This window comes from Calliphora vicina, chromosome 3 (assembly GCF_958450345.1).
Source record: "Calliphora vicina chromosome 3, idCalVici1.1, whole genome shotgun sequence".
NCBI lineage: Eukaryota > Metazoa > Arthropoda > Insecta > Diptera > Calliphoridae > Calliphora > Calliphora vicina.
In genome coordinates this window covers 82,866,918-82,893,151 of record NC_088782.1, presented here as the reverse complement: position 1 = coordinate 82,893,151, position 26,234 = coordinate 82,866,918, and the positions used below count along the sequence as shown (strand labels likewise).

The 26,234-nt window shown below is 30.5% G+C and overlaps 1 protein-coding gene across 1 annotated transcript in view; it reads right to left on the bottom strand.

Moving 5' to 3' along the window:
* The window catches only part of LOC135954406 (uncharacterized), a 157,103-nt gene that overhangs the window by 28,217 nt on the left and 102,652 nt on the right, over positions 1 to 26,234 (bottom strand). The window contains exon 4 of the mRNA XM_065504572.1: positions 25,496 to 25,606. Within this exon, the coding sequence (XP_065360644.1) occupies positions 25,496 to 25,606 (111 nt within the window). The remainder of the gene's footprint in view (positions 1 to 25,495; positions 25,607 to 26,234) is intronic.

Below are 26,234 nucleotides of genomic sequence, written 5' to 3'. Positions count from 1 at the left end.
AATAGGCTAATATACGGCTTGGGTATCATGGTAACCAATGAAACCTTCCATTATGGAGGATAATATTCAAGTCGTAATATAGCATTAAAAATAAAAAGAATTATTTTTATTGCTATCCGGGGTAGCTCCATAAGCATCTTGTTGCTGATCTTGTCCATACCAGGCGCTTTCTTGGGATTTAAATCAACAATAGCATTTTCGATCTCTCGAATCTCAAAACGTAGGGGTACGGCTGCTCCAAAATGGGGTGCAACAGGTGGCAACTCAATTGCTTCGTTTGATGTGTTTGGTGTAAATACTTTTTTTAAATGATTAACAAACAGATTCCCTTTTTCAGTATCATTTCTTGCCCAACCACCACTTGAATTTCGCAAGGGGGACTTACATATAACGGGTCTTTTAAGACTTTTTGTTGCTCGCCATAATGAGTAATCCGATTGCGGGGTTGCGTCCAGGCTTTCTAAATATTTATTCAATGATTCCATTTTTCGAAATTCCAAGAGCTTTTTAAGTCTTTTTATACAATCTTTAAGCTTCGATTTTAGTTGGGGGGATTGCCACTCTCTGCGAAATCTTCTTTTTTCATTTAAGAGCCGTTCGACATCTGCAGAATTAATTCTATTATATCTAATTTGTCGGGGGGTTTGGGTAGCATGTTGAGCAGCCAGTTTGAGATTTTAACGAAATTGATAAGAGATAATGTGTACTGAGGTATTTTTTATATTTGAGCCAATTTATTCTTGTGCCTGCCATGGCTAAATTACCAGTCGGGGATACAATTTCTAGGGGGCTCAATAAAGTAACAGTAGTGGGTGAGTGATCTGAAGATAGTTCCAGCGAGGATTCAATTTGGATCATTTCTCTAGGGATATTTTTCATCACGCTAAAATCTATAACATCCGGTATTTTTCGTGGGTCAGTAGGCCAGTAAGTAGGTTGGCCGCTCGAAAGCACATTCAAATCCATTTTAGAAATTGTATCGAACAAAACACGACCTTTAGGGGTAATCAGTCGTGATCCCCAGAATGTGTGTTTAGCATTATAATCGCCAGCAGCCAGGAAACGGGGGCCTAGTGATTTAAAAAATCTATTATATTGACTTTCTGTAATTGAAAATCTAGGGGGTGAGTATATCGATGAAATCACTAAGTTTCGATGAAAATCTTCAAGACAGATTGTAGTAGCTTGAAGATAATCTTTGCAAAAATCACACATTAAGTAGTGTTTGATTCGAGTTTTTATTAAAATTTCGAAAACAAAATTTCCATTCAAAATTTGTTTTATAAACTTTTGACAAATTTAAAAACTGTTTATGCATATTGGGGTAAATACTTCATACGAATCAATTTCTTATCACGGCATGAAGTTTAATAAAAAATGGGACGGGTCGGAACAAATGGTGTCACGTCCCATACAAATTAAATAGTTATTTCTAAATACTTTGTGAACTATAATTGCAAGATTCTTCAAACATAGTCTAAATGGCTCATTTATAATTTTGCATAGTTTTGCTGAAATTGTTCGGGATTGGAATAGTGGGCGTGGTACACCCTATACAAAGTAAATAATTAATTTCGAATATCTGTAGAACTATAATTGTAAACGTGTTTAAACTTTTTACGAATTAATTTCTTATTACTGTGCGAAGTTTAGCTGAATATAGACGGAATTAGATTAGAGGGCGTAGCACCTCCCATACAGAGTAAATATTGATTTCGAATATCTGGGGAACCAAAATGGGAAGGGTCGGAAAAGTAGGTGAGTCACCTTCCATACAAAGTAATAATTGCAAGGTTATTCAAACTTTGTCCGCATAGCTCTCTTACCATTTTACAGAGATTGTCTGAAAATGGTCGGGATTGCAGTAGTGGTTGTGGCACAATGTAAATAATTAATTTTGAATATCTCGAGAACAATAATTCTAAAAATATTTAACCTCTGTATCAATCAATTTATTGCCATACTACGGAGGTTAGCTAAAAACGAATTTATTCCTGATCCCTGTACGAAGATTAGCTAAGCGTGATCGGCGTAGCAGGAATGACCCCTCCCTTATAAAGGAAAGTTAAAGCAAAGCTTGATATGAGTTATTTCTTTACACAAAAGATTTAAAACTGGGTGGGATCAGAACAGTAGAGTGGTATCTCACATACCAAATTAGTTAGTTATATTTTGCATGTGTTACGAAAGTACCATTGTACGTAGTTAGGTTGTATCAGAAATCATTCATATTTTTTAATTTTACTAGGGTAGGGGTAGCGAAGTGCACCGGGTTATGTTAGTTAGACAGTAAAAGACCATAAAATGTTGGAAAAACCTTAATTGCTTAAAAATCAGATGCACAATAATTTCACTGCCTGTTTTTGAAAATAAAAGTTTTCATTTGGATTTTATTGTCGTTTCAATGTAAATTCCCAAACGAAAATTTTTATTTTACTTTCAAAAAAAGGCAAAAAACCCATAAAAAACAAACGGTTCTAATACGGTTTCTGCATTCCTCAGCAATAGCAACGTGTACTGCATTAATAATATAGTTGTAGATAATAATGTAAATAATATTGTAGAGAAAATACTTTTCACAGTTTTCTCTTTTAATGGTATTAATGCAGGTCTCTACATTGTAAGTGCATAATAAAATTGTCTAAAAATGGAACTATAATTCGGTGCGAATCGATATAGTTTAATTTTTACAAAAATAAAACACATACTCTTGCCCTACAATTACACAATTGCTTTGACAACAAAGCACATTCATGCAAAAAATATCAAAAACATAGGTTTTAGCTAAAAAAAACAACAAAAACACACACACAAACGCATACACACTTTGGATGGTACCCAACAAACCAAAACAATATAGAAGTAACTTCCCTGCAGTTCATTACACTAGTTCCGCTACGTCGAATTCGTTGGCCACTAAGAACTACTACTAGTGAATTTTCAACCCACACGCAACGTTATTGACTGGTGAATTTAACACGGGGATGTCATTGCAAGTGGCCGATTGGCACACTCTGCATAACACTTCACTATTAAATTCAATAGTGAAAATACTCCAGCATTTGAGAAAAAAAGAAAAAATAAATTTTTCTGAGAGCGGGGTTGAACACATAACCTCTCGTTTTCTAGTCAAATGCACTAACCACTAAACCAGTGATGTTAACAGTGTTGCCATTTAGCACTTTCAGTGCTAGATTTAGCATTTAATTGCTTGAAAATGCATTGAAATTTTTAAAAATTATGCTAAATGCTTTTTAGCATAATTTGCTTGATAAAAATTTTTTTTTCTCGTAAAAATTTTTACTTCCAAAAAATATTTTACTCCATAAAATGCTTTTGGAGAAATAAAAATTAACTTTTATTAATATTTCAACTAAATTTCTTTCGGTGTGGTAAGTAAATGAACACAACGCACAAATTTACTTCCTTTTTTTATAACTAGGAAGAAATTAAAAACAAATGGGAAAGCAATAACAGTTATTTTTTTTGAAACATTATAGTAAGATTCTTTTGATGAATTTTTACTTTCATCTCCGTATTTAGGGTATGAATTTGCAAAATTTAATAAAGCAAGCGATTTTTTTTTTTTTTTAACGTTTATTTATTTATCGAATCTGCCTTACTTAGGCCTGACAATAAGTAATAAAATCTTATAACTAAAATTAAAACTAAATGCTCTCTGACGGGAGCGTTGATGTTCATAAGGGCCACATCTTAGCGGGGTGGTAGATCGGCTCTACGAAGCCTTGATCTTGTTTGGGTCTGTGTGAGATGAGAAGAAAATTCGAAATATTTGCATTTTATTTTTAAAAGAACTTGTTAATCAACTAAGAAATCTTTTACCTAAAAATATTAAAAAATATTTCCATGTTTTCTATACAAAATACCCTAAATCATGTAAAGAGCCCAATTACAAAAATTTTAGAAGAGTTCAAGTATAGTTTAACTGATATAAATATTATTCAAAATCAGTGTTCTTATATCTCAAAGTATATAATTTTAAAAATTCTGTCGGTGAAAATTTATTTAAAGAATTGTCTATTTTTCTATTGTCATTACTCATTTCACCATTTTATAATGCCGAAGTTGAAAGACTTTTTAGTTTAATGGCTTTAATCTATATATATAAAAATGGATGTTTGTATGTGGGTATGTATGTATGTATGTATGTATGTATGTATGTATGTATGTATGTATGTATGTATGTATGTATGTATGTATGTATGTATGTATGTATGTATGTATGTATGTATGTATGTATGTTCCGAATGAACTCAAAAACGGCTGGACCGATTTTGATGAAATTTTCAGGGAATCTTCAGAATTCCCTAGCGGGTAACACTGTAAAGTCAGATTTTTGATTTTCGGTCTGTGGGCGGAGGGGTGTGGCAAAATCAAATTTTTACATTATACCACTATTGCCATCTATATATATAAAAAACTTCTGGACCGATTTTGATGAAATTTTCAAGGAATCTTCAGAATAACCCAGCTGGTAACACTGTAAAGTCAGATTTTTGATATTCGGTCTGTGGGCGGAGAGGTGTGTAAAAATCTAATTTTTACATTATACCGTTAATGCCATTATATATAAAAACAGATGTATGTATGTTCCATATGGACTCAAAAACTGCTGGACCGATTTTGATAAAATTTTCACGGAATCTTCAGAAAAGGTAACACTGTAAAGTCATATACATAAATACTTTTTTTATTTCCAACGTTCAAACAATGACAATTTTAATTTTGTAAAATTTACTGATTACTGAAATTATTTTCAGTAATCTGTAAAATTGCAGTATCTAGAGATTTTCACAAAAAATTAAAAAATAAAAACTTCAATTGATGTCAATATTAACACGGAAATGTCATTGAAGGCAAGTTCTTAGTAAGTAATGGTACTTCAAAGGGCCATTCTACGTTGTCGAATGAAAGTGAATGACTGTGTTTACTCTTGCAAATTAGGTGCATGATTAAAAAATTTCCATATGAAATCTATTAAAAAAATAATATTTTGAATAACTCTCCGCATATCACTTTTAATAAAAAATAACGGTAGAGGGAAGAGAACGAGAATCACGGCTTCAGCAAATAAGTCGCAGTGCATCTTCATCGAGTGCTGCAGAAACACCTCAACAGCATATAGTTGTTCGCTCCCGTATGGCTCGATCAAGAGAAAGAATCGATTTAATGTTGCCAGGATTTTATTACAATAAGTATGATGACTACAGGAATCACAGGGATATACTAATTGGCGCTATGAACAAACATTACTTACATTGCAGCATTTTGAAGTTCCCTAAGGAATCCCCGGGAATGTGCTGTTCGAACGGTAAAGTTATTCTGCCACCAGTTATTGAGCCATCTGAGCTGCTACTAAGTTACATTTCCGGCGCGAATCCTATTTCCAAACACTTCCTTCAAAATATCCAAAAGTACAACACATGCTTTCAAATGACGTCGGCATGATCCCTCCACAAATTAGATTTCATTTCCGGACTTCTGCCAAATGCAAATGAATATTCAAGACGTTGTCGACAAAGTATTCCCAAGTCTTACAACGAACTACAACAATTCGGATTGTCTGTGGCAACATGCAATTTTGGCACCAACAAATTATGATGTTAACAAGATCAATAAGCAAATACAATTGAAACTGCCTGGCAAAACAATAAAATACAAATAGATTGACACAGTAATGAACGAAGAACAAGCCGTCGATCACCGACTTTGTCCGAAACTGTATATTAAAATCGAGATGCAATATAAAACAGATGTTTTCTAAGGGCCAGCAACGCGGACCGGGTTCAGCTAGTTAAAAATAAAATTCGTAATCGAATTAAACCAGAATTGTTAAGTTCAATAATACAAATTCGAGAAGGATTGAAATTCGAAAATGCATGTTGTTACACTTACAATATAACTAATGATATTGCAAATAAAATAAGATCATCATTCAATTAATTATTTTGTATAATCAGTAGGTATTCTAATAGCTTTTGTATCGAATAATATTTTTAAATGTATTAATAAATTAAAAATCTTATTTCATTAAAACATGGAAGTTATAAAAAATATTTGTTATTTTATTCTTTAAAACAAAAACAGAAATTCAATATAAAAGTATATTTAAAAAAACTATATATGTATATTTAATGTAAAATACATATATAAAAGAATATTCAATTCTGACTATAATATATTTTTTAAAAATTAAAATATTTATTTAAATATTTTTGTACTACATTTTATAATATAACCTACAATTTCTTATTCCCAATTTATTTTCAGAAAAAATTTTGAATTAATAATTCGTTACCTTAATATAGAAACGCCGTAACTCGTTTTTTCCAAAATTTAGTTTTTTGCATACTTCGATAGATAATCCCGTAATACACCATTAATAAAATAAAATGTGACAACATTAATTCATAAAATTTTGTGTTAAAAAAATCACAACTACAGAAATTTAAGTTTTATTAAGTTGTTTTCTTCTCCTGTACAGTAATGAAAATGTTAGTTAGTTATGTCCTTTCTATATTAAGGTAGCGATATGAAATGTAATCTATTAAAACAAGTCAACAATTGTTATGAACAAAATTAGAAAAAACTTTAATTTATATTTGTAACATCTGAAATAAAAATTGTATTGTTACATTGAAAAAATTTAGCACTTTTTTTTCTTCTGTAGAACATTTTAGCACTTAGATTTTCAAGTTTTAGCATATTTTGAAATTCATTTTCTGGCAACACTGGATGTTAACCGTACCGTATTGTACGGTAATTTAGACCTCCGTACGGTAGGCTGGTAATTTCTACATTTGTACGGTAATTTTAAAAAGTTTAAATTTTTAAGAATTATATCCCAAAAGTAATATTTCCATAATGGGTCTACATATGATATACATATTTCTCATTAAAATAATCATAAAATTTTGAGGATGATGATAACCAACTAGCGCTAAACAAAATATATCTAGGCGGTAAAGTAATCGCAAGTTTTCCAGGAATGGATATTTCAACATACAAATTAGTATTAAAAACTGATTGCAAAATTTTTTTTGAATCAAATGTAATCTTTAAAAACATTGATTTAATAAATCCCCAATTGTTCGATACCAATATTTCTGTAATTCCATTAGTTTTGCATTTCCCAGAAGCTGTTCAATGTTAATGAAATTGATAAGGAATTTATGCCTATAAGGCAAATAAAAGATCTTGATAAAAATGTCATTCTGCTGTTTTACAAACTTGGTCCTATATTCAAAAATATTTCCATGTTTTCTATACAAAATACCCTAAATCATGTAAAGAGCCCAATTACAAAAATTTTAGAAGAGTTCAAGTATAGTTTAACTGATATAAATATTATTCAAAATCAGTGTTCTTATATCTCAAAGTATATAATTTTAAAAATTCTGTCGGTGAAAATTTATTTAAAGAATTGTCTATTTTTCTATTGTCATTACTCATTTCACCATTTTATAATGCCGAAGTTGAAAGACTTTTTAGTTTAATGGCTTTAATTAAAAATAAAATTCGTAATCGAATTAAACCAGAATTGTTAAGTTCAATAATACAAATTCGAGAAGGATTTAAATTCGAAAATGCATGTTGTTACACTTACAATATAACTAATGATATTGCAAATAAAATAAGATCATCATTCAATTAATTATTTTGTATAATCAGTAGGTATTCTAATAGCTTTTGTATCGAATAATATTGGTAAATGTATTAATAAATTAAAAATCTTATTTCATTAAAACATGGAAGTTATAAAAAATATTTGTTATTTTATTCTTTAAAACAAAAACAGAAATTCAATATAAAAGTATATTTAAAAAAACTATATATGTATATTTAATGTAAAATACATATATAAAAGAATATTCAATTCTGACTATAATATATTTTTTAAAAATTAAAATATTTATTTAAATATTTTTGTACTACATTTTATAAAATAACCTACAATTTCTTATTCCCAATTTATTTTCAGAAAAAATTTTGAATTAATAATTCGTTACCTTAATATAGAAACGCCGTAACTCGTTTTTTCCAAAATTTAGTTTTTTGCATACTTCGATAGATAATCCCGTAATACACCATTAATAAAATAAAATGTGACAACATTAATTCATAAAATTTTGTGTTAAAAAAATCACAACTACAGAAATTTAAGTTTTATTAAGTTGTTTTCTTCTCCTGTACAGTAATGAAAATGTTAGTTAGTTATGTCCTTTCTATATTAAGGTAGCGATATGAAATGTAATCTATTAAAACAAGTCAACAATTGTTATGAACAAAATTAGAAAAAACTTTAATTTATATTTGTAACATCTGAAATAAAAATTGTATTGTTACATTGAAAAAATTTAGCACTTTTTTTTCTTCTGTAGAACATTTTAGCACTTAGATTTTCAAGTTTTAGCATATTTTGAAATTCATTTTCTGGCAACACTGGATGTTAACCGTACCGTATTGTACGGTAATTTAGACCTCCGTACGGTAGGCTGGTAATTTCTACATTTGTACGGTAATTTTAAAAAGTTTAAATTTTTAAGAATTATATCCCAAAAGTAATATTTCCATAATGGGTCTACATATGATATACATATTTCTCATTAAAATAATCATAAAATTTTGAGGATGATGATAACCAACTAGCGCTAAACAAAATATATCTAGGCGGTAAAGTAATCGCAAGTTTTCCAGGAATGGATATTTCAACATACAAATTAGTATTAAAAACTGATTGCAAAATTTTTTTTGAATCAAATGCAATCTTTAAAAACATTGATTTAATAAATCCCCAATTGTTCGATACCAATATTTCTGTAATTCCATTAGTTTTGCATTTCCCAGAAGCTGTTCAATGTTAATGAAATTGATAAGGAATTTATGCCTATAAGGCAAATAAAAGATCTTGATAAAAATGTCATTCTGCTGTTTTACAAACTTGGTCCTATATTCAAAACCCTCTATCTTTGATATTCACGAAAATTACTTTTTGATGGTAAAATGTTTAATAAAACAGCCCTCATCTATGCTGTGAATTTCTTACAAACATATTTGGTCAATTCACAAGGTCTCTTATCATGTCATATTGTCCTAATATTTCACAATGGTTTTCAAGCAAAAAATGTCCTAAAATAATACTACTCTATATGCTATGTTTATTGTGTTATCGTAACCAACCAGCAGAGACCTGCGCCGAATGCCTAAGAGTCGGTTAAGCCGAGCCGCCGATTCGTGATGTATTAGGATATTATGACAATATGACTGATAAGAGACCTTGTGAATTGTTTTTTGCTGTTTTATTTGCATTTTTGTTATTTCTCTATGTTATACAATTAATTTTTTCCGAATGCAAAAGTCTCTATCTTTTCAAATAATTAATTTTCAAATTTTTATTTGGAATAATTTCTATTCATGTTTTCTTACTAATTTTTGAATGCTGAACATGAATTTTACATTTTTCAATCATTTAAAAAAATTAATTACCATGAAAATATTTTACCTTTTTGAAAATATAATTTCCATGGCATAAAAATAAATGGTTAATGTTGGAGTTTGCTTAAAAAAGTGTCTACATTTAAAGTGTTTTTTTATCTTATGTTGTATTATTAGCCGTTATCTTAAATAAATCACGTTAAAAACTGACAGATGGCATAAATGAAATCAAAATAATTTAATTCTATTAAAATGCAAAATCCTCTATCTTATCATTTGTATACATACACATTGAATATTTTGAGAAGAAAAACCCTCTATCCATCATAAAGTCTCCAATAATGCAAAATTTTAAAAACCAATTATATGTGAGATTCAGTAAAATAATAATTGTAGCATACACAATTTTAATAACGCAAGTAATAAGCGAAAAAACAGTTTTTTGGCTTTCCTGAAAAGTTGTGTTTTTTAAGATATAGAGTTTTGAATATAGGCCCTCGATATATTTGGGGGATTCGAACGGTATGCTATTAGGTCGTATTGTCATAATGTCGTAAAATATTTTTTTATTTTAAACAAATTATTCTTGAGCTGCAAACAAAAAAAGTGTTATTTTATGATAAACCAATAAACATAGTTCAAAAAGTCTTATTAGTTTATAACTTTTTTGTTTGAAACCCAACAAAAATTTCTTTAAACTAAAAAAATATTTTATGACATTATGACAATATGACCTAATAGGACACCGTTTCAATCCCCCAATTGAATTATAAAAATAAACCTGTTTCGATAAGAAAATATCATTATTTTTGTACAAAACTTTGGATACGGTAATTTTACCTAAAAAACGGTAATTTTTTTAGGGCTGTACGGTAATCGAAATTAAAAAGTTAACATCACTGCACTAAACCACAGAGCTCTTATTTGTGCTGCTCTCTAATTGTTATTAAGAATTTAAATTAAAAAGAAAACTCAACATCAAGACAAAAATGTTGATTTACAATGCCTTAATCCATAGTCGTTTAGAGTACCTTACTATAGCATATGCCTATAAAAAGTCGAATGAATTAAAGTCTTTACAATCAGTACAAAATAAAGCTTTGAAATGTGTGTATAATCTAAATTCAAGACATAATACATATTCTTTGTTCAAGGATTATTGCAAAACAACATTACCTATATATGGAATATATTTAAAACATATATTGTTCTATACATACAAATCACTTCATAATATTGGACATAGATCCGTAAAATTTTATAGAAATCAAAACAGATTTAATACAAGAAACATTTATAATCTTAGAATACCTAGGTGCAGATTGGAAACTACCAAACAAAGATTAGACTATGCCGGCAGTGTAAACTTTAACAATTTACCAAGTAACTTGAAAGACTGCAATCGTTTATCAACATTCAAGAAAAACATAAAATGGTATATTTTGCAAAACTTAGAAATGCTTCTTTACTAATACTAAAAAACAAATTTTTAAATAATTAATTATGGTTTTTTTTTATGTAACATGTATTAAAAGTCTATTTAATATTGCCAACTTGTCTCTTTAAGCCACATGTGGCGCGAGACATCTTATAATGAATTGTATTAAACTAATTTTTTAAATAAATACTAATGAAAAAAAAAAATAACATGTGAGTCTACTCTATATTTTTGCATTTTCTACATCATAACTGAGAATGAAAACACAAACGGCCACATTCAGCATTACATGTGGCCATCGAAGTGGTATATTTTAGAAGATTTTATTTTTCTTGAATTTATTTTCAAAAACTAAAGAAATGTAGTGCAAATGATAACCATTTAACTACCACTTTAGCAGCCACATCGGACTAGTTAGTTGTAGAAGTAGTAATATAGCTAGTTCAAGGTTTCCAATTGGCACTTTTCAAACTGCTGGGTTGTAACAAGCTTACTAACATAAGCCTTAAGCTTAGAAAAGTGTTGTGATTACTATTGCAAAAGTCTTGTTAAAAAATGATTTAATAATGAAAACTGAACCCTTGCGATAATATTACTTGTCTGAAGTATATAATAAGCTTACATTCGTAATATTTTTGTAAGCATGGGAATATACCCAAATAATATTTGTACTCGTTTTTCATTTGTACTTAATTTTTGTAAAATTTATTTATAAATTACTTATTAAATTTTATTATTTTAACTAGCTGAACCCGGTCCGCGTTGCTGGCCTTTAGAAAACATCTGTTTTATATTGCATCTCGATCTAGATTTTAATATCCAGTGTCGGAAAAAGTCGGTAATCCGGTAATACCTTCAATGTTAATACATGTGGTGGCATTTCGGCTGGTTCCAATGAATTCAAAAATTCAGTAGGACAATTGACGACTTGTTCTTCGTTCATTACTGTGTCAATCGATTTTTATTTTATTGTTTCGCCAGACACTTTCAATTGTATTTGGTCATCGAGCTTGTTAACATCATAATTTTATGATTAAAAGTAGATTACATATGGAAATTTCTTATTCATGCACCTAACACGCAAGAGTAAACAAAATTGTTTATCACAGACCGAAAATCAAAAATCTGACTATAAACTGTTACCCAAAAGGCTTTTCTGAAGATTCCGTGAACATTTTATCAATATCGGTCCAGCCACACACATACATTTTTATGAAATATATGGCATTAGCGGTATAATGTAAAAATTGGATTTTTACACGCCCTCCGCCCACAGATCGAATATTAAAAATCTGACTATACAGTGTTACCTGCTGGGGTGTTCTGAAGATTCCCTGAACATTTCATCAAAATCGGTGCAGCGGTGTTACCCGCTAGGTCCAGCGGTGTTACCCGCTAGGCTATTCTGAAGATTCCCTGAAATTTTTTTTAAAATCGGTTCAGGCGTTTTTGAGTTCATTCGGAACATACATCCATTTTTATATATGTATATGGGGCATTTCATGTCTAATGAACCAACTTTTGAAATCGATGTCTTCCGATCGGGATGCACCAAGGTTAGTTCTTTTGGATAGTAATTCAGACACAATTTTTCAACAAGATCGGTCGAGAACTCTCCTAGTTAGAGGGGGTAAAAGTTTGACATTTTGGTCAAGCAGGTGTTTTTTCTTATCCATGTAACTTATTACCTATTGTTCTTAGCAAAATGTGTCCCAAATAGTTTAGATAGCTCTTTCTTCAAAAATTGTATGTCTTGCGTTACAAAATATTTATTTCGATAGATATCCCACTCGCATCTTACTAAGCGACCAAAAATATCTTAAAGGAATGGACCTAGGCTTTCTTTTGAGCAAAAAAAAAATTAAAAAAGAGCCCATATTGGCAAAAAAATTTCGATTTTGCAAAAAAAAAATTCAAAAATTGTATTTCTTGAGTTATAAAATATTTATTTTTATAGATTTCCCACTCGCATCCCACTAAGGGACTAACAGTATCTTAAAGGAATGGACCTAAGCTTTATTTTGATTAAAAAAAAATTTAAAAAAGGTCCCATTTAAATAAAAACTCGAATTTGCAAAAAAAGTCAAGAATTGTAAGTCTTGAGTTAAAAAATATTTATTTTGATAGATATCCCACTCGCATCCCACTAAGCGACCAAATAGGTGTTCAAGGAAATTATCTAAGCTTTATTTTAAGAAAAAAAAATAAGGGCCCATTTTAAAAAAAAAAGTCAAAAAAGTTTTTGATTTCGGAAAAAAAATATGAAAATTTTTTTATTTTTTTTAAAAATTTTTTTTTTCGAAAGATTGAAGAAAGAGCTTTGTAAACTATTTGGAACACATTTTGTTAAGAACAATAGGTAATAAGTTGCATGGATAAGAAAAAACACCTGCTTGACCAAAATGTCAAACTTTGACCCCCTCTAACTCGGAGAGTTCTCGACCGATCTTGTTGAATTGTATCTGAGTTACTATCCAATATAACTAACCTTGGTGCAAATTTCATCCCGATCGGAAGACATCGATTTCAAAAGTTGATTCACTTGACTGCCCCATATACATACATACATATGTATACATAGCTGTTAAATAATGATTACTAATCATAATAATTAGTAATTAGATTATTTTTTTTCGAAAGGTGAAGTAATGATTAAATTACGATTATATTCAGATTCGCACGATTACTAATTGATTACGATTACAAATAATCAAGATTACTTGCGATTACGAGAAAAAAATCAAAAATAATCAAAAGTAATCAAAAAATAATTCGACTATTTTCAAAGATTACTTATTATTATTTTAGATTATTTTCCAAAAATTTTGCATTTACATAATTTTTTTTTCAAAAATTTGCATTTACAACGTGAAAAGATAAAAAAATAACAGGCCGCCCACATTCGGACTAGAACCTGGATTTCTAAAGCGATAGAGCAAGACACATACATTTGACCTATCGAAAGAATTCGTATTGTCAGAGTTATATTGTGGAATTTTATGGGGATAATTTTTATGGAAGATCTTAACCCTCTATCTCCTCCGTTAGCAAGTTGTTTTGATTTTATTCAGAATTTTATAGCAAAACTAGCTTATATTTTTAAAATTTCAGCACTCCATAAGCTCACAGTTCTTAACATTTCAACAGAGTTTGTCATTTATATATAGATGTTGAGCGAAACGTGTAATGTTAACCAATTAAATATTGTTAACATCACACGTTTGGCTCAAAATATTTCCTTATTAACCTCAAGTGAAGAAACAGTGTATAAAAAAGGGTATACAAATATATTTAGACAAAGTTCAAAATTTTGCATATTAAAATGAGGTATATGACAAAATTTTAATATATATTTGCGATTAATAAATTTTCCTGATATGAGCCATAGTCACAAAATCAAGCAGTATGATCAGTACATTTTTTTTTTGATATTTGTGTAGGTTAATGTGTATTCCGGAAGTGATTCTTATATGGAGGCTATGACCAATTATGGGCCGATCATCATAAAATTTGGTATAGCGATTTTTATATATATATAAAAATCGCTATACCAAATTTTATATATATATAGATAATTTATTTTTTTTTTAAGTTTTAAACTTTTTAAGACACTTCACTCTTTGAACAAAATACTAAGACTAAAAACTTCAACAAATAATACGAAATGCGTCATATAATGGGACATCATTCTCAACAACACTTACAAAACTTAGTCATTTGCAATCATAAAGAAATAAACACAGATGGCGACATGGCTCTCTTAAAAATATTCTCTTAAGCTCAGTGACGTCAACAGTGACCCAAACTGATTGTATTATATGAAAATTGTATGTGATTTATGCCCAGTTTTTGACTTGTTATTTAAATACGTATTTAGTTAATTTTAACTTAAAATTAAGTTGTATTTAAATACAGTTTGAGTTTTTCAGTGCTACATAATTTGTCTTATTTAAATAAGATAAAAGTATGGTAGCACTACTAAATATCAAAAATTTATCGATAGTTTTGCTTAAAACAGCTGTTCTACCAAAACAAAAATTGATACATTTTGCCCAATAAGAAATAAAAGTTTATTAAACAATAAAATTATTGGTAGGAAAATGCACAAAAGAAGCTCCAATTGCCCCGCATCGGAATTGTAGTTTTTGCAAGACGCTTTTTTTAGCAAGACGCTGTTGTTTGTTTTTTTTTTTTACTACAATAGAGTGAAAAAAAACCAAACAACAAAAGTCAGCTGTCAAAAACATATGGTAGTTTATGAAACTTAAATAGAATTTAAATGACCAACGTCGGCCATTTAAGTATCATTTAAAAAAGCACTGAGAAACTCATTTTCGCATTTAAATAGAACTTAAATATAATTCATATTTAAATACGAAGTCAAAAACTGGCTCTTATAATGGAAAAGTCAATAATTATGTTGAAAAGTTATTTATGTTTAATAAAATAAAAGGTAGTTTAGGTTTTATGTTATTAGACGTATTTTACTTTATTAATTTTCAATATTTTTGCTATATTTTAGTTCACGGTTTTGATTTTTTATTATTATCTTATATATAAATAGGCCACACGATTTTTTGTGGTACACTTTTAAGTATGTTATTGTCCACCAATATCGATGAAACATACATATATGGTTTAACAGATTATTTTCTCTAGATGTGCACAATATACATTTTTTTTAAAAATTATTTCCATAAAAGTGTTAAAAAGCGTTCTAAATTTGCTTGAAAAACAACAACATGTTTATGCACATCTAAATACACGTGTATTTGTACACAAACGTGAAAAAATATTTTTGCGTATACTCAAAGTAACTGTATAATTTCGTTATTAGTGGTCGAATTTTGACCACCAGGCGATCCTATTGTAAATAATTACACATATGAATTTTTTATTGAATTGTTTTTTCAATTATTTTTAATCATTTAGAAACAAAATTAGGTATTTTCAAAAATATAGTGCCAGTCTTCAACTTTTTGTGTATAAGTAGCCATTGTATCTAATTCTCTTAGAACAGATTTTGGAAATTCATAATCAAAACAACATTTATTCTCAAGTTTGAGACCGTATCTGTAATTAAAATTGAATTAGTTTACAAAAAATTACATTTCAAAAATCTATTAAATCAATATTCAAAAATTTTATTGAATTAAAATAAGAAACCACAAAATTTAATAAATTGCATTTTAAAACTTTTTAAAGAAATTATGTAATTGATTTAATTTTTCCATTTTCCTTTAATTATTGGAAAGATTTAGAAATATATATATTTTTTTAAATTAAAAATTAAGTTTTTGAGAATTCTTAAAATATTTGAATAAAACATGTATATAAATTTAAATGTTTGCGTTAAAAGTAAATTTACTATCATACTATTCAACCTTGGAAAACGCTAAAAAACTCCAGATTTCACGCTAACCGCTAAAAGGCATTTTTTCCCGCAATTGGCATTGCAAAAACGTCAGATTTGACGGGAAAAACGTCAAATTGGCAACAATGGTGCTATTTACGTATGATAGAGTTGTGCATTAAACACATTGAAGACAGCAGGCTTCCGACTTCAATCTGTCAAAAATAGAATACACACGTTTATATGAAGACGATTATTTTGACGCCAGCACAACTTCACGACGCGTTGTCGCGACGACACGACTTCGTTTGCTGCTGCTGCCCAATTAGTCTAATATTTTTGTCAACTTCAAAACAGAAATAGTGTTGCTAATATAATAAAAAATGTAAATCAAATTAGCGCTTAAAAAAAATATATTTTTTTTTACTTAATTAAGAGAAGTTTCTGATAACCATATTGAAATAAATTAATAACAGGTACATAAATTATTACCACATATATATGGGGGATTTCATGTCAAGTGAACCAACTTTTGAAATCGATGTCTTCCGATCGGGATGAAATTTGCACCAAGGTTAGCTCTATTGGATAGTAACTCAGACACAATTTTTCAACAACATCGGTCGAGAACTCTCTGAGTTATAGGGGGTAAAATTTTGACAATTTGGTCAAACAGGGGTTTTTTCTTATCCATGTAACTTATTACCTATTGTTCTTAGCAAAATGTGTCCCAAATAGTATAGATAGCTATTTCTTCGATCTTTCGAAATAAAATATTTAAAAAAAAAAATAAAAAATTTTTAATATTTTTTTTCCGAAATCAAAAACTTTTTTGACTTTTTTTTAAAATACGCCCTTTTTTTTCTTAAAATAAAGTTTAGATATTTTCCTTGAACACCTACTTGGTCGCTTAGTGGGATGCGAGTGGGATATCTATCAAAATAAATATTTTGTAACTCAAAACATAAAATTTTTGACTTTTTTTGCAAAATCAAAAACTTTGTTGACTTTTTTTTTTCAAAATGGACCCTTTTTTAATCTTTTTTTTTAGGTCAAACAAAAGCTTAGATATTATCCTTGAAGACCCTTTTGGTCGCTTAGTGGGATGCGAGTGGGATATCTATCAAAATAAATATTTTTTAACTCAAGACTTACAATTTTAGACTTTTTTTTTTGCAAATACGATTTTTTTTCCAAATGGGCCCTTTTTTTTAAATTTTTTTGTAGTCAAAAGAAAGCTTAGGTCCATTCCTTTAAGATATTTTTAGTCCCTTAGTGGGATGCGAGTGGGATATCTATCAAAATAAATATTTTGTAACGCAAGACATACAATTTTTTAATTTTTTTTTGCAAAATCAAAATTTTTTTCCAATATGGGCCCTTTTTTAATTTTTTTTTTGCTCAAAAGAAAGCCTAGGTCCATTCCTTTAAGATATTTTTAGTTCCTTAGTGGGATGCGAGTGGGATATCTATCAAAATAAATATTTTGTAACAATTTTTTAATTTTTTTTTGCAAAATCGAAATTTTTTTCCAATATGGGACTTTTTTTTAAAAATTTTTTTTTGCTCAAAAGAAAGCTTAGGTCTTTTCCTTTAAGACCTATTTTGTCACTTAGGAAGATGTGAGTAGGATATCTATGAAAATAAAAATGTTGTAACTCAAGACATTCAATTATTGACTTTTTTTTTGCAAATTCGAATTTTTTTCAAAATGGGCCCTTTTTTAAAAATTTTTTTTTAGTCAAAAGAAAGCTTAGGTCCATTCCTTTAAGATATTTTAGGTCCCTTAGTGGGATACGAGTGGGATATCTATCAAAATAAATATTTTGTAACTCAAGATATACAATTTTTGATTTTTTGGCAAAATCAAAAACTTTTTTGACTTTTTTTTAAAATGGGCCCTTTTTGTAATTTTTTTTTTGCTATAAAGAAAGCTTAGGCCTATTCCTTTAAGATGGTTTTGATCGCTTAGTGGGATGCGAGTGGGATATATATCAAAATAAATGTTTTGTAACTCAAGACATAAAATTTTTGTGTTAAAACATTTATTTTGATAGATATCCCACTCGCATCCCACTAAGGGACTAAAAATATCTTAAAGGAATGGACCTAGGCTTTCTTTTGAGCAAAAAAAAAAAATTAAAAAAGGGCCCATATTGGAAAAAAATTTTGATTTTGCAAAAAAAAATTAAAAAATTGTATGTCTTGCGTTACAAAATATTTATTTTGATAGATATCCTACTCGCATCCCACTAAGGGACTAAAAATATCTTAAAGGAATGGACCTATGCTTTCTTTTGACTACAAAAAAAATTTTAAAAAAAGGGCCCATTTGGAAAAAAAATCGTATTTGCAAAAAAAAAAGTCAAAAATTGTAAGTCTTGAGTTAAAAAATATTTATTTTGATAGATATCCCACTCGCATCCCACTAAGCGACCAAAAGGGTCTTCAAGGATAATATCTAAGCTTTTGTTTGACCTAAAAAAAAAGATTAAAAAAGGGTCCATTTTGAAAAAAAAAAGTCAACAAAGTTTTTGATTTTGCAAAAAAAGTCAAAAATTTTATGTTTTGAGTTACAAAATATTTATTTTGATAGATATCCCACTCGCATCCCACTAAGCGACCAAGTAGGTGTTCAAGGAAAATATCTAAACTTTATTTTAAGAAAAAAAAAAAAAAAAAAAAAAGGGCGTATTTTAAAAAAAAGTCAAAAAAGTTTTTGATTTCGGAAAAAAAATATTAAAAATTTTTTATTTTTTTTTTTAAATATTTTATTTCGAAAGATCGAAGAAATAGCTATCTATACTATTTGGGACACATTTTGCTAAGAACAATAGGTAATAAGTTACATGGATAAGAAAAAACCCCTGTTTGACCAAATTGTCAAAATTTTACCCCCTATAACTCAGACACTTCTCGACCGATGTTGTTGAAAAATTGTGTCTGAGTTACTATCCAATAGAGCTAACCTTGGTGCAAATTTCATCCCGATCGGAAGACATCGATTTCAAAAGTTGGTTCACTTGACATGAAATGCCCCATATATGTACTCTAAATAATTGTTTAAATCTTAGTTACTTTGGAATTTTGTACGGTTATTTTTTATTAAAGTAAAAAATTAAAGTGACACCACTGAATCATAAATCCAGCTGTTTACTTTGAAGCTGTCGTCTTTAAAAGAATTCAACGGCTGCCGCACGACTGCAACTTCAGCCAGCAGCATTTTTGTTCGTGAAGTCGTGAAGCCTGCTGTCAAGGCGAATTTATACAAGGTGGAGTCAGTCAATCAGCTGATTACTCTTTTTTCGCTTGTTTGGTTCTAACTCCTGTCAAAGCTTGTTTTTATACTTCAATATCTACATATTCTAAGCTAATTAACAAAATATTTATATTTTGCATAAATAAGTAAAGCCCTCACTATTCAATTATCTACACTATATTTAGTTTTAATACATATTTGTTTAATTTTTAATTTCTGTTTTTTGACATTTGTTAAGACCATTTGTTGTTTTTGTAGAACTACCACCACCTTGTATAAATTCGCCTTACCTACTGTCTTCAATGTGTTTAATGCATTGCTCATATGAGAACTCATTATAAACAACTCTCTATTTTGTTAGTGAACACGATTTACAAAGAAACAAAATAGAATTGGCAGTCGTAATTCAGCTCTGGGTGGAGAAAGAGCTCGCGCGTCATTGTCATTATCGCTTAAGGGCAATCAGGCCGTCCCTTTTCACTGCCTTCGAGAGTTTTGCGGCTCACTCTCGCATTGGATAATGTTTGGCGTCGTCTAACTGTACCGCGTTACAGTTTCTCGAAGTTTGCATTGTCCACATGCAATCGTTTTTGGTTTTCATAATAGAGTTGTGTAGCTCATGAATGAGCTATTCACTCAACTGAGCGAAGTGAATCATTCATCATACTGAGCGTTTTCAGCTCAGCACTGAGCGTTTTCAACTGAGCGGTTTTGTTTTATGCTAATGTTTCTTTCAGTACTCATGAAAGAGCTGCACAAGCACATTCATTTGTCATCTTCAATGTTTCACTTTACTCGTCAATTCTGTAACATTCTTTCGCTCACTGACATTGAAAAGTAAGTGAGTATTGTGTCCTACAAAAATAAAACGATCATTCGAATGTAGGTTTGTTATGTATGTATATGATCGTATGCTGCCGCGTATATATTTTTGTTTCAAGAATTATTAGAGTTATTCAAATTGTTTTTGTTTTCATGAAGGAATTTTTATATGTGTGCTATTGAATGAATGTGAATTTATTTATGATATGGTGATGTAGAATGAAATAAAGAAAGAGTATTGCTACAGTTTTTAAGTAAATTTCATAAAATAATAATGAAAAAGGGAAATACATAATTGTTATTGTTAAAATAATAATTGTAATTGAAAGTATGTAATTAGTAAAAAAATAGTATTTCAAAAATACATTAGTGGGATTATATCTAACAAAACACATAATTAAAAATATACAAAGTACTGATATTCTTAATTAAATTAGCAATATTATTTCAATCACTTTTTTTAGAAAACATATATCTTATGCACTTTTTTACTATACTTACTTCTACATCAAGAGAACATTTGTCAGCTGCCATGAGCGACCTATCGTGGGTTTTTCGCTGTTTTTTGGAATGACAGTTTTACGTTATTTTTTATTTCGTAAAACAATAAAATCTTATTCCTTAAATTCAGAAATTCTATTTATATATTGTTATATCATAAAATAATTAAGTTAATGTTGAAAATATTTTTATACAAATTGTATCACAAAACTATTTTTCTTTCGTATTTTTAGTAGAAATTTTGTTGATCATATATATATAAGTTGTAAAAGTCAGGTAAAAAATATATATTTTGCCAATTGATAACTAACATTATGTAAAGGGGAAAACACCCAAAAAATTGCAACAATATTCATTTTGGTTTAGTTATTGTCACATTTTTATTTTGGATCATAATTATCAGATCATCAAAATATTTTTCCTTTTTGAAATTCCAGTTAATATCTTGAGTTTTTTGGTAATTTTATTATTTTGTGGTAAAAGAATACCTTATAGTTAGTGAATGTTCTGCTTAACAAATATTGTCTAAACATTTGGTTAGCATCGGAAATTAGAAATAATAAAAAATTAACTCTTTTTTCCGCAAAAATATCAGTTTAAATAAAATACAATTTGATTTTTTAAAATTTTAATCAATTATTTCACGTATAAATCTCTAATTGTCAAAAGACTGTGTGTTTTTACAACTAACAACAGAAATAATTGATTTAATTCACTACAAGCAATTCTCAAAATGAAATGGTCATTATACAACATACTGACCTAATGAGCTAAATGAGCAACCTAGTTCATTTCAGTGAGCTGAGCTGAAAAGAGCGGTCACTTCACTGAGTTAATAAACCCAACTCTATTCTGAAGAAACATACCTTGGTCTTCGCCTTAAAAAGTCAAAGCCAAGGTAGAACGGCAATTGTAAAGCATCAAATAAATACTGGCGAAGCTAGGCCCATAAAGCAGGCGCCCAGAAGCATTCCTCTAGCAAAACGAAGTGAGGTGAAGGAGTTGGTTAATGAAATGGAGCGGGATAGAGTAATCGAACCATCTTCAAGTCCTTGGAGCTCGCCTGTTGTGTTAGTTAAAAAGAAAGACGGCAGCACTAGATTTTGCGTCGATTATAGAAAGCTGAACGACGTTACCAAGAAAGACAGCTACCCGCTACCAAGAATTGACGACACCCTGGACACATTAGCTGGAACAAAATGGTTCTCCACATTGGACTTACAAAGTGGTTATTGGCAAGTAGAGATTGCAGAAAAAGACAAAGAGAAAACTTCGTTTAGTGCTAGTGATGGATTATGGCAATTTAATGTGATGCCCTTTGGACTCTGCAATGCTCCAGCCACATTCGAGCGTTTAATGGAACATGTGTTGAAAGGACTTCACTGGAAGACATGCTTGGTGTACCTCGATGACATAATTGTCATGGGGAAGTCTTTCGATGAACACTTGAAAAACCTTGAAGAAGTCCTTAAACGAATAGCTGCGGCTGGACTAAAACTTAGCGTAAAGAAATGTGCATTGTTCCAGAAAGAAGTTAAGTATTTAGGGCATCGCGTAACAACAGACGGCATATCAACAGATGAGGATAAAATACGAGCCGTAAAGGACTGGCCTCGTCCGAGAAATCTTCACGAATTGCGCAGTTTTCTAGGCCTTTGCACGTACTAACGACGATTTGTACCGAATTTTGCCAGTGTTGCCGCAAGCCTACATGAGCTAACGCAGAAGTCGCGAGCGTTCCTGTGGAGTGAATCTCAAGAACAGGCATTCCTTAAGTTAAAGGAATTGTTGTGTACAGCACCAATTTTGGCTTATCCCATCCCAGGGGCGAAGTTTGTGCTAGACAGCGATGCGAGTGGATACGGAATAGGCGGTGTGCTTTCGCAGGTGATCAACGGGACGGAAAAGGTCATAGGCTACTACAGCCGAATACTTTCCAAGCCTGAGAGAAATTACTGCGTAACGCGACGTGAACTCCTGGCAGTATTGGAGTGTGTGAAGCATTTCCACAAGTAATTGTATGGTCAGCACTTCCAACTAAGAACCGATCATTCTGCCCTCAGGTGGTTGTTGCAATTTAAACAACCTGAAGGGCAACTGGTTCGTTGGATTGAGCGGCTTCAGAGCTATGACTATAGCATCGAGCACCTGAAGGGTTTGAAACACGGCAATGCGGACGCGCTCTCAAGACGGCCTTGCAACGTGGAATGCAAGCATTGCGCAAAAGCCGAGAGAAAGGAATGTGTCATTGACGTTCGACTAATGCATATAGAGTCCAGTGCAGATTGGTCTGTATCGCGGAGAAATGACCCCATACTATCAAAAATAATATCGGCAAAAGAAGAAGGCAGAAGGCCAGCCCGCAATGAAATATCGGCCGAAAGTCCACTGATGAAATCATATTGGGCCCTATGGAATAGTCTACAATTGTTAAATGGCTGCTTATACCGCATATGGGAAAGTGCTGACGGTAAAACAGTGACAAATCTAATTGTGGTACCATCCTCTAAAATAAACGAAGTAATGAAAGAGTTTCATGACGGTACCAGTGGTGGTCATCTTGGTGTGACAAAAACCTTAGAGAAGCTAAAACAACGTTTTTATTCGGTGGGTTGTCAGCAAGCAGTAGCCGATTGGGTAGCCAATTGTCCACAATGCATAGCAGCGAAGGGCCCAGTAAGAAGAAGTCGTGGACAACTTCAGCAGTATAACTCAGGTGCGCCATTCGAGCGGATTGCGATGGATGTAGCAGGCCCTTTCCCTGTCAGTGATGCTGGAAACCGTTACGTTCTAGTGGTTATGGATTATTTCAGCAAATGGCCAGAGGTATATGCAATACCCAATCAGGAAGCTAAAACGGTTATAAGCGTATTTGTGAACAACTGGGTGTGTCGCTATGGTGTTCCACTGGAGTTGCACTCGGATCAGGGTAGAAATTTTGAATCCGCCGTATTCAAGGAAATGTGCGACTTATACGGAATAAGAAAAACCAGAACAACGCCACTGCATCCTCAATCTGATGGCATGGTCGAAAGATTCAATCGCACCCTGGACGAATATTTAAGAAAAGTGGTCAGTGCACACCAGAAGGACTGGGATGAACACATACCAAAATTTCTATTGGCATACAGGTCAGCTGTTCATGACTCGACCTCTCAAACACCTGCAAAAATTGTCTTCGGGACAGAACTCAAGTTGCCTGGTGATTTAGAATTCGGTATTAAGCCCTCATCAAATAATGAAAACACTTCCTAAGAGCAAGATGACCTAAACGAACTTCACGAATTCGTATTCAGACGAATAAAAATGACCAGTGACAAAATGAAAGCCAGCTACGATCGAGCAGCGAATTCTGAGGGATTTAATGAAGGCCAACTTGTACTGCTGTATAACCCACAACGCAAGAAAGGACTGTCTCCCAAACTACAAACCCATTGGGATGGACCATACAAGGTGATTAAGAAATTAAACAACGTGGTGTACAGAATACAAAAAGAAAAGAGCCCGAGATCTAAAATGAAGGTCGTACATCTAGAACGACTAGCCGCCTATAGGAGAAGTGAATCTATGCCTATTCGGGACGAACAGTGTTACGAAATTGTACTTGAATTCAAATATAACGATTTTAAGGGCTGATTTAAAAGTAGCATAATGCTTTCAAATAACAGTGCTGTAATAGCAAACTGTAACATATCTGTGGGCATTATTAAATAAAAGCTTTCAGTTGACCATTGATCGTAAGTTGGCAACGCTGTTTGAATTCGAATATTCAGTTAAAGAACATTGTAGAAAGTACACCACAGATGGCGTATGATCTAGAATATTCGAACTTTGACAGTTAAAGAGCAGTTAGAGTGCAGATGGCAGTGTTATAAATAGTGGCAGAGGTTGCAGTCGTTAGTCAGTTTATCAGAGACGCTTTTCGAATAAACATCAACTAAGTGCCTTAAAGTGTGTTGTGTTTTTCAAGTAAATTCGTGTACATTATTAATTGTGTCTGTATTTCTGGGAATTTATAAACGTGTATAAAAAACATTGAGTGGCTATTTAATTCTGTGGTTGTTGTACATTTTGAATAAATAAAGTGTTGTTACAATTTTTAAACTACTAAACGGCTTTTATTTGCAATCAAAAGTATCCGGTTTATTTAAAGGAAATAAACCAGCGTTTTAAAAAGGTTAAAACGTAACAATATACATAAAATTGAGGAGTTGAAAACATTTTCTCCAAGGTATGTACAAATTTTCACATATGTATTGCGTTTTAATCGGTTCAGTAGTTTCGGAGTTATAATAACAAATTGAAACAAAAAACATATTTATTACGTGAAAATAGCAATTTGTTTGTTTTAAAAAAAATCCTGAAAAATCGAAAACGGCAGAAATTGTTGAGATTTATTGCTTTATCGCAAAGACACATGTAATAGGAAGAAAATGAGATATCGATCATAAAAATCTATATACTTTTTTCGAATTTATTTATAATTAAATGAATTCGGTCATTAACAGTGACATTTTTACATGTGTTTTGTCATTGTAACAAACACCTTTCAAAGAAAATTAAATGTAATGATGCTAATAAGTAAGATCAGATTACAGCTTTGCAATTTTTGCTCACAAATGTAATTTCTAAGCCAAAAAAATATTTCATAGTCAATAACACTTACCATAATCTTTAAAATGTCTATGTTCTGTTAGAGCATTTTTATAGATTTTATTATCTTCTATCTCCAAACTATTAATATCAGTGCTGGGACGTATTAGTCTAGATGCGTTATCTGAAATTATAAAAAAATAAATTCCATTACAATATTTCAAAATTTCTTTAAAATGTATATGAAGTTATTTGACATTTAATTGTCAATATAACTTTTTATTTTTATAATTTTTTGCACTTTTTGACTTAAAACAATACAAAAAAATTTTAATTTTGTAGATTTTTTATACAATCTACATATATGTCGCATCGTCAGTCTATATTTTATTTTATTCATTCAGTTACAGAATCCTAGCCAATAGATCATAATCGGTTCCAATTAAACTACTCACAATTTTATTATACATAAAATAATAATAAAATTAAATTAAAATTAATGGACTGATAAAGACATTTAAACTACAAAAAGCAAAACCTCAAAAAATTGTGAGAATACATACTATATATTAAATGATAAATTCAAAAATACAATTAGGTTCAGTAAAATATGGTTGAGAGAGAAAAAAAATAATAAACAGAATATGTGACTACAAGTCTCAAATTATACCAAACAAAACTCATTGTATAATACAAAATATTGAGTTCAAATAAGAAAAAAATTCAAGAAGTATAACACTCAAAACAACCCAAGTCCATCAAGAAGGAAAAAAATACAACACCATTCTATACTCCTGTGTAAAAGCAAAAAC